This window comes from Taudactylus pleione, unplaced genomic scaffold, assembly GCF_031769625.1.
Source record: "Taudactylus pleione unplaced genomic scaffold, aTauple2 ptg000280l, whole genome shotgun sequence".
NCBI lineage: Eukaryota > Metazoa > Chordata > Amphibia > Anura > Myobatrachidae > Taudactylus > Taudactylus pleione.
Window position 1 is genome coordinate 299,602 of NW_028284682.1, and position 10,513 is coordinate 310,114.

The window sequence follows — 10,513 nt, forward strand, 5'->3', positions numbered from 1 at the left end:
TGTCTCTTACTGCGGTCATGTAACCAACATAAGAATAGCATTTTCCTGGCTGAGCCTGCATCATATCATTGCTACTATTGTTTTCCCTGTAACTGTAATTTCATAACGGTGTCATTACTCAACGCCAGCTGTTGGACAGGGTGCGTGAATTACTCTATGAACCCCTGGTTTGAAAGAGGGAGTCTCATATATGGGAGAGCCCTCAAAGCTAGATAGATGTTCTTTTAAAGGGAACTCCATGCTGGCTGCCTTGCAAGGTGAACCCACTGCCCTGGTAGATTACAGGATAATTCCACGCCCTATGTCAGACAAAGTTGGTTTAGAGACCATGAGTCAGTCACCATCAGACCTCATCAAGCTCCTGAATCCATCAGAAAAGTTAAAGGAGTCTATGCGTTTGCTGATCTTACAATTTGTTGGATGTTTTGGGGATTTTTTAGTTGGTTATTTCATTATCCAAATTTTTTTGTGAATCATCTCATTTTAAATGTCTTTCATAATACACTGTCTGGAGTGACTGCATACCCTACATGGTTACTAAGGACAATGGGGAGTCTGATTCAGTGAGTGATCATGTGATTGCTCCACAGCCATGTTAGGCTTCCCATAGGCCCATTAGTTCAGGCAGTTGCATGCCTCACTACTTGCGATCGGTGCAGTGTACTGTGTGACCTCTTCTTTAATCCTAGCCGTTGGGCCATTCTGCGTTCTGGCTCCACGACCATTGCTTGGAATCCAACTAGTCTTTTTACTAGCCACATGCCATGTTCCCCGGGAGGCTGGAGCCCAGGATCATTGACCCGCTGGCAAATCCTAGCCCCCTGATTAGTCTGGGCTTCCTGGATAGAGTGGCACCCCTAGATAATAACCCCCCCCTAACCCCAATGAAGGCCTTGCTTACCATGGTGCCAAGATCCTTTTAGGGGAGGGGCCTATCTCAAGCACTGAGCATGTTCCCACCTTGAGTGGCCACGCCCCTAATTTTACCTTATCCCGCTTTACATAAGGATGATATTGAAAGGTTTAATTTGGAGTTGTGCACCTGAGATTTGTCTGTTTTTGTGCCTGCAATTTGTCTCATCAGGTAGCACCTCCCATTATATATATACTCAGGGTGTGCAGTCCAGAAATCTTTCCCATATACTCTATTTAATGTGCTTTATTGCACACCTGAGGGAAAGGAGACGCCCTCAGTCTGGATTAGCACCCCTACCTTATTGGTTTAAAAGCATGGAGTCTTGTAATGAATATGCACACTAGTAATAGGCACAATTCTAGGTAAGTCCTACAAGTTTTATATACTGTAGTGCAACTTTGGTTCATTTTTGGGGCGTGGGTCCCCCTGGATTGTCTTTGTTGATCTGTTTCAGGGCACCGCATTATAACACATTTTTCTTTTATAACACATTTTAACCCTTCACTGTTTGTTTATTATATATGTACCTCACTTTATTTTCATTCTTTATATGCAGCAGTAGCTGCTCCTAACTATCTCTTTCACACTGCACTTTTCTTACTATGGCGGTGCCCTGGGGTGGCTTAGCTGGGCTAGTTTGGGGGTATCCTGCGCTCTGGATTTGAATCGTAGTATGTTAGGGACCTACCCTACAGAGGTTACCTGGATATGGTGGGTAGGCCCATAACCTTGGCCAAGATTATGCTAAAAACCTCTATTGATTGCAAAATTGTATTGCATTTATATATTATTAATAATTTGGAGTTGTGCACCTGAGATTTGTCTGTTTTTGTGCCTGCAATTTATCTCATCAGGTAGCACCTCCCATTATATATATACTCAGGGTGTGCAGTCCAGAAATCTTTCCCATATAATGATATTGAAAGGTACATGGCATACAGGGGTCTATTTACTGAGCCTTGATGGAGATAAAGTAAACGATGATAAAGTACCAGCCAATCAGCTCCTAACTGCCATGTCAGTTTGAAAAATGACAGGAGCTGGTTGGTTGGTACTTTATCTCAATCCAAGGCTTAGTAAATAGACCCCTCAGTGCTTTCACAGAAAGTACAAAGGTGTTTTTCATTTGTTTTTTCTTGTTTAATATTAACCCTGTGAGCTCCAATCAGTGATTTGTAATGAAGATAAATCCATCAGAATAGTTTAGTATAATCATTTTTGACCTGGTTTATAAGACCCTAGTAGGCAGCTCACTCTCTCCCGTATGTGTCTGCCCATTTACACAAACAGCGTATTGTTAGACCGTGTGTAGAGTTCTAGGGCTGTGAAATATCTCGGTGGCGTTCTAATGAAATGTAATAGCGGCCTGGCTCTCCGGGGACCGTACGTCTGCCTGCAGAGACCTCTAGTCCTGGATTTTAAACAAAAAAGACACAATAATGTTTTAGTAATTCAAATCCCATAACACAGTTCTGTATCATAGGGGGACTTTATGTAACAGGAATAATGCTGTTTGTCTCCAGGCATAATGTAGTTACTAGAGTAGAAGAACTCTGAAATAATATAATTGTCTAACCATTCCTGAAGCCAGTAAGGACGGGTCTCCGACAGTGCGAGAGAGAGGAATCCCTGCACAAAAGCTAGTAACGCCCTAGATTGTAAGCTCCTAGGAGCAGGGTCCTCCTCCCTACTCACTCTCTCTTCTGTAGCAATGACAGCCTTCACCTTCCCAGCTGTATTGTGTATGGAGATTTGTGTTGCTCATTGTTACTAGTGCTCTGTTTATATTTTGGTTACTGTATATAATGTAATGTTCTGTGTTCCCTGTACTGTCCCACTGTTGATGTATGTACGGTGCTGCGGAACACTTTCGGCTCCCTATAAATAAAATGTAATAATAATAATAATGGGGCCTTTAAGCCTTCTGCTCTGAGACTTGTGTAATGCCTGCTCTCCCCTCCGCGCTCTCTTCCTGCACATTGTACGAGTGAGCGCAGCCTGCCCTGTGCCGCATCCTCTACGCTGGAATCTGGATATCCGCTCAGCTGCTGAACACAGTTTTCCCAGCCTTCATTGGGACTGCAGACGGCCAAGTGTTTCCCAGGCCATTGGGGCTGGTTCTAGAGTAGCCGTAGTCAGTCTATCACTGTGTCAGCTGTTGTAGAACTACAAGTTGCAGCATGCCCTGCCAGCCAGCTATCACAGCTGGAAACCCACCCAAGCTACACAATAACAATTACACACTATAGCTACTGTATGCAATGTGCAGCTATATTGTTCGTCCCCAGCGTTATAGTCTATATTGGTGGAGAAAATCCTGATTTCTAGCAAAAAGAAATACATTTGTGTTTCTGGAAGCTAAAGGCATGTTTTACCCAAAGTATCAGCCGTACTATGGGGCCTATTCATTAAACCTAAAAATTCTCTGGAGATAATTAGCTTTAGAACTCTCATGGAGTTCTAGCTAATTATAGGTGGAATTCATCATTCCACCTCTCCATAAGTATCTATTCCGAAAAGCTGTCATTTTTGCGATGACAGCTTTTTGGGAAATAGATACTTTTCCCTCTCTACACTACCTTATCGCATCTGGAAACAGTGCTGTGCATGCGCTGTTACATCTGTAAAACCAGCGCATGCGCAGCACTGCCTACAGATGCGTTAAGTTTGTGTACCCCCCCCGACCCCCCTCCGCTCACCTCCCCCCCCCGACTTACCTGTCCGCGCAGCAGCCTCCGGCTCCGTCCTGCTGGTCTGTCATGTGGTTTCCCGGCAGACCACATGACAGATTAGAAAAAAATTTTTTTTTTTTTATTTTTGTCTAAACTTTCTTGTGCTCTGCTGGGGAGCACACATGTCCGACCAGCCTCCGGAGCCTGAGGACGGAGCAGAGCGCCGGAGGGACTCGTCGGGGGACCTGCACACGCGGATACAGGTAAGTTTCACCTGCTCTTCGCCACCTCACAGTGGCGAATAGTAACTGCATCAAATTCCGAAAATTGATAATTTTCGGAATTTGATGAATACCACAATTTCCACATCCCCATACTAATGTACTAATGTACCCATACTAATGTATACTAATGTACTAATGTATGGGGAGTGTGGAAATTAACGCAGGGGAACTTAGCAAGGAGATATCTGTGATATCTCCTGTGCTAAGTGGCTACATGAATATCAAAATAACGTTATTTAAGGAAAATGTCCTTAAAAATGTTATTTTAGTGTTGATGAATAGGCCCCTATGGGGCCTATTCATCAAATGATAAATGGCCCGGTAACCATGCGGAAACACTAGTTGCCGCATATTTAACTTACTGGGCCATTCATCATGAGGGGTCTGATAGGACCCCCTTGGTATTCAGCAAACTCCGAAAACTGAAAGTTTTCGGAGTTTGCTGCCGAGAACAAACGCCATCTTCAGATGGCGCTTGTTCTTGGATCCCCGCTCCTTCCTATTGGAGTGAGTTCTGGGGGTGCGAAGAGGGATCAGAGCGGATCCCTCTGCCGCCTCCTCACTACCTCCCTGGTGGCTTTGTGCATGCGTGATCCGAGGTCACGCATGCGTAGCCGGGGCGACAGGGAACACTGGCAGGTAAGTAACGCAGCTACAGAAATAGCTGCGATACTAACCACGGGGACAACTGCTTTTCGGAGCAGTTGTCCTCTCACCGGAGCAATGATGAATTGCTCCGATGTCACTTTTCCCCCGCTGCGAGTTGGATACTTAAACATCCCTCGCAGCAAGTTCAGTACTTCACCTTATGGCCTTCGATGATGAATAGGCCCGTGGATCTCTAATGCAGTCATTTTGCAGGGTATCTAGTTAACTTGTGGACATTCAGAAGGTCGACATCATGATTTTATTGATTAAATTAGGCTAAAAAACAAACAAATAAAAAAATATGTTGACATTTTTAACCATGTCGACCTAAATGCATGTCCACATATTGGTTGTCGACCTAATGACCATGTTGACACTCTGTTGACATTCAGTACCTGATATCCTGGTGTCGACAGTTTGAATGTCGACAAGTCATACCACATCCGTTTCACAGTTTATAGCCAGTTGGATGAAGTGAAAGGGCCGTTGCAGGGACTACTTTCCAAAACGTTACCCGAGGACTCTTATGTTATTCGGAGCAGACGAAGAACCGAATGATTAGCATAAGAAAAGAGGTAGCTTAAACCTCTAGGATGGGGGCTGGCATGTATGCAAATCACTTGGGTAGGTAGCCTATAGCAAGCGGGGGCGTGTTTGATAGGGAAAGTTTATATAAGGGATAGAAGTGTGGGCCAAATCCTCTTTGTTTCCAGGTTTCCCACCCTCCCGCCCCTTTTGCTTCTGCCATTGTTTCTGTTTTGGATTTGGCTTTAGTATGGCGGGAAAGAACGGCAGGTCACCAGTCCGGGTGCAATTATTTAGTTGAGGTGCGCTCCCTTCGTTGCCTGGTAGTTGGCTGTACCAACCTAACGGGGGGCAATATCATCACCCAAACGGGTGGGTAGTCAAGGTAGAAGGTGAGCGATACCTTTTGTTGCTTATAAAGGTTTCTATAGTTATGGTCGTGCACCCTGGGCAATATACGCCTGCTGTGCCTGTTGTTGTTTGTGTGTGGGCATTGCAGATTTGGCTGATTTCTGGCCGTTCTTTCTTTGCCACCATACATCCTTAAATAAATAATAAATAATTATTGCTCCAATAAATCGCCATTAAGTTATCTACCAAATCTACGTCTCAGCGTCTTTATTTACTTTAGTTTAAGGGTAAGTGTTTTGCACGCATGACACACCTCATCCGATAGACGGTTTAAAGAGATGAGGGTCAGATTCTGGAAACCCCCAGACAGAGGGAGTAGGGATGGCCGATTCAATTACATGAATGTGATGGTTGCCACCATTGTTTGCTGCTGCTGTTCCTATTGTTTTACCCAAAGTTCTTTTCTGATGATTGCCGGAGTGAGTCAGTGACAGCTCTTATTTGTGCATGTGCAAACTATCCTGCTCCTCCGCGCATGCAGACGAATGTACCATCGATGGCTTAAACCACTGAATAGTTCTCAAATGATGGTTGTTACATGCCATCTAACTGTGGCGGAAACGCAGCAACAATTCAATTTGCGCCCTTCCGGTGGCCGTCCCTAGACAGAAGTGTGGTACTTGGGGGTCTGAGAAGATTCTTCATCGATGCCATTATGTTTAGCACCTGGTTACAATTTAGGGGACTATTAGATATAATCTGGATTTATTAAAAAAAAATAAATGCAGAGGTAGCTGAGTGTTACTCGTCTCTTTTAATTGCTATAGGGCACAGCGCATATGCACTATTGACCGTGTTATTAAATAAGCCCCATAATAACAATCACCATCCCCCCACCTACTTCTATCGTAAATTTAGCTTTTGGCATCAAATGTCTGTGTTTTTAATTTAAGTTTTCCCATAACTGTGTTGGCATGGGTCCTGGAGGTGGGAACCAGCTGCAGCTGGTTATTTTTTCGGAAGGGCCTGATCTGATCCTCCTGTACAAGGGAGATGAGGGACTTTTTAAACCCCTGCACTTTTCGGCAGCAGTTTTTGGGAAGCTCACGCAGATTTGCAAACACGAGGGGAAGTTCTCCTAAGTAAAAGTTTATTGCAGATTTTATGATTTAGAAATGGTTCCAGGAACCCACCACAGTACATAGTGCAATAAGTGATCTATTAATCGTAATACACAGTAATTGGGAAAACAGTCTTCAGTCACATATACCCGCGCCAGGAGACTGCTCCTGCGAGGATCCGCGCCATTTCCAACTGTAAATAGACTCTTTAGGGACACTTTTTATTGTCAGGGACGATAAATTTAAAGAGCCAAATTAACGATCCTGATAATAATACTGTACATACTGTATGCAGTTACACATACATTTAAGTGGATATAGTTTATTATGTAGATAATATTTTGCGCAGACATCTGAACTCGCACTGTTTAAGCACATTTCCCAACACGCTAGATCTGCTGTCATTGGAATCGGAGGCATACGCCTGGCCGCCGATACAGCTTATTACAGTATGGTAATGTGAGAATCCGGCTGTCTGTGGGTGGCCACCCACAGCTTTAGCGAGCGGCCAGATGATGGTCGCTACCATCGGGCTTGCGACAAAACCCTTGTGGTAGGGTCTCCTCTGCCGCAAGCCCCAGTGAGCTTCCTGCTCTAATAGAGCCGGAAGCTCTCTACTGACATCACTGATGATGTCAGTAGGGCCACCCACAAATGGCAGGCGTTCCTTCAGAACGTCCAGCCACCCCCTCACCCCGCCTACAAAACGGGGCAAGCTGTCGATCAACATCGACAGCCGCCCCGTTTGTAGCGAGCCGGCGTGCGCAATGCACAATCATCAACCCGCTTGGGAGAGCATAGCGCTTGCGAGCGGGTCTGAATCAGGCCCACTGTGAACGAGAACTGAAATCGGTGTAGACGCCCATAACACTCCCAGGATAGGGATCAATTTAGTGCGATCGCATGGTTGCCTCGCAGTTTCCACCCAAAAACACCCATTTCACGGATAGTGTGGTCAGCCGACGGACAGATCGAGATGTATGTGCTAGCGAACTCCGTCTGTGTGCTTAAGGCTGATTTAGAACATGTGCAGTCAGTGATTTCTTTTTTGGGCACATTGTATAGAATGATATTTGTATAGAATTTTTATCCAAAAGAACTGAGATCGCTTTACAGAAAACATGAACTTACAGTATAATCTATTCCTTCCTGCAGATTTCATACCCCCCGAGTGATGAGGACGATAGTGAAGATTCTGAAGGAGAGAATCAGGAACTTGCACAGATTGACAAAGGTTAGACAGAAGCTCGCACGTTTTCACTAGTGTCCGATATTTAGCTTTCAGTGACCTGTATTTGACCGGCTAACTCTACTGTATAGGACGTTTTCGGAAACTTATTAGCAATAGAAGTGTCCGAGAACTTTAGGGACCTTTATCCATTAAGCACTGATCAAGGCTGCTTTTTATTTATTATTTAGTTGTTTTTTTTTAACAAGTGTATCTTCATATGCCTAACCTCAATACACCATGCAGCGCAAGACCCCTGGTGCAAGTGTACTGCGCCGAGCAGCGTATCATCCACTACATGAGAAAAATGAGCGATTGAATGATTACGACATCGTTATCGTTCAATCGCTCATTAATCGTTCATTAATCGTGCAGTAAAATGCTGGTCGTTGTCGGTATTTGTCATAGCCTGATCATGCAGGCCAACCTGCCAAGATTGTCAGGTTGTACAGGTTCAGGGATGAGGGAGGGTGCCTGCATTGAACAACATATCGTACAGTGGCCCTGATTCAGAGCCGGACGCTCTAACAGAGCGCTGGCTCTGAATCTGGGCCGTCCTTCTTTTTTTTTAGAGCGGCCTACTGGCCGCTCGCATTGCTGTGGGTTGCCACCCACAGCTAATGCGAGCGGCCAGGATGATGGTTTGCGACGGGCTTGTGGTAGGGTCTCATTGCCGCAAGCCCAAGAGAGATTTCGTCTCAAACAGAGCCGAAGTCTCTCCCACTGACATCACTCGTGATGTCAGTGGGGCTGGCCCCAAACGGAGGCGTTCACATGGGAATGCCTCCGTTTGGGCAGCCACTCCCCCGGCCCGCCCACCAAAAGGGGCGTGCTGTCACTCAACATCGACAGCACGCCCCCTTTGTTACGAGACCCGGAGCGACGGTTTGCCCGTCGCTATCCGGGTCTCGCTCATGCGCACGACGGAGCCGGTTCCGTCGTGCGCATGCGCACTGGGCCACCATCGACCCGATTTAGAGCGGGTCTGAATCAGGCCCAGTGTGGGCACATTATCTACTGCACAGGATGGTGAACGATTGAACAATTACAATGTTGTAATCGTACAGTCGTTCCTCTCTCGTGTATCGGATACGCACCTTTAGTCACGATGCAACAAAACGGCAAAATTCAGTCTGAATCTGTGCAACGGAACTTCGATTGAAAAAATAAAAATAAATAAATGCTGCGGCCGCTTCATCGTAGCACTTCGTATACAGATTCAGACTCAGCCGCACACAAATGTACAGGTGTCACATATCAAATTAATCAGTCCCGTCTCGTGAAGCGGTTTTGTCGCATCCCGTTGTGAATAAGTTGCAAATTCAAGTAAAAAGAGATGCCAATCATATAAACCTGTTATCACCACAAAATGTTTCCACCATTCCCAGCAATATATATTGCAGGGGTTGGAGGCAGAGCCATAATGACACGATTCGTGGTGAGTCATGTCATCACACCCAGCCCTCCCTATCTCCTAGCAACCAATCCGCTTTGAGGTAGCATTTATTATCAAGTACATTCTATAAAATGATAGGTACCAGTTGATTGGTTGCTATGGGCAACTTCTCCACTGGTCCACTTCTCCACGCTTTTCACTGTTTGATACATCAACCCCCCCTCCCTTCATATTTCTTAATTATAGCACACACCTGCCGACTGTCCCGATAGGTGCCCTGAAAGTGGCGGAGCGTCACTGTAGTGGGTGGGGCTGCTGGTGTAGACCCTCCAACATGACCCGTTCCATTAGGTACAAAATGCTCTGCTCCTGGACTTCCCTCTTAATTTATGATTGCAGACACCTGTGCTGAAACACCTGTCTCATCAATTACCTAGCTCAACACAGGTGTCTGCAATCATTAATCAAGTGGGAAGTCCAGCAGCAGAGCAATTTGTACCTAATGGAATGGGTCATGTTGGAGGGTAGGCTGGTGCCATATATAATATGGGCAATGCCGGGCACGGACATATTTATTTTCTGTCTTGTGAATAGTTGGCATGTTTATGTGGCACTGATGTTATTCACATCATCTCTTTAAAAATGTTGGAAGGTATAATATCAGGCTCCTTGCGCACAGCCTTCAGACACCTAAAATGGCTGACAATGCAGAAACATAGCTGGCACTAGGCTGCACTGCACCTGTCTGCACAGTATACATTATTTTACCTTTTAAGGTATGGGAACCTCTGCATGTACATTTTTACTATTGCAAGATGCCTTATCTTATGAGATTGGGTATATTTTGGGTTTGATCAGATTTTTGGATGTATCTGTCATCTGTACGCAATCGCTCATTAGATTAAACAGACATCATACAACATACATAATTGTGTATTACAGTAACTGCATGTCTATAAGTATTTTGTTTTTTTTTGTAAATTACCTGCATGAAGTCAGTTACCTTCTAGGGCTCATGAATATTCATGAGTAATTAATGTGAGTGGCAACAACCCATGTACTGGCAGGAGCATGCTCAGTGTGCTCCTGGGAAACATCCTGTGACATCATCACATAGTAGGGAGTCTGCCAGCTTTCAAACAGGTTTATGAATAGTCACAAGAGGTTAGGTCACACAATAGCATTCCCAATTCAAATTACTCCACACAGTAGCACAATCTTGATTCACCCCTAATTCACATTACACCACATAGTAGTGTCCCTTATTCATGTATGACACACAGCAGTGCCCCTTTTACACAATGCCCACATTTCTGCCCCTTATACACAATGCCCACAGTAGTAGTGCCCCTAATACACATAATGCCCATAG

General features: G+C 45.0%; 1 protein-coding gene across 1 annotated transcript in view; it reads left to right on the forward strand.

The window, feature by feature from the left end:
- The window catches only part of LOC148512599 (uncharacterized), a 130,303-nt gene that overhangs the window by 55,450 nt on the left and 64,340 nt on the right, over positions 1 to 10,513 (forward strand). Inside the window, exon 2 of the mRNA XM_088482020.1 lies at positions 7,673 to 7,751. Coding sequence (XP_088338146.1) covers positions 7,673 to 7,751 — 79 coding nt within the window. The remainder of the gene's footprint in view (positions 1 to 7,672; positions 7,752 to 10,513) is intronic.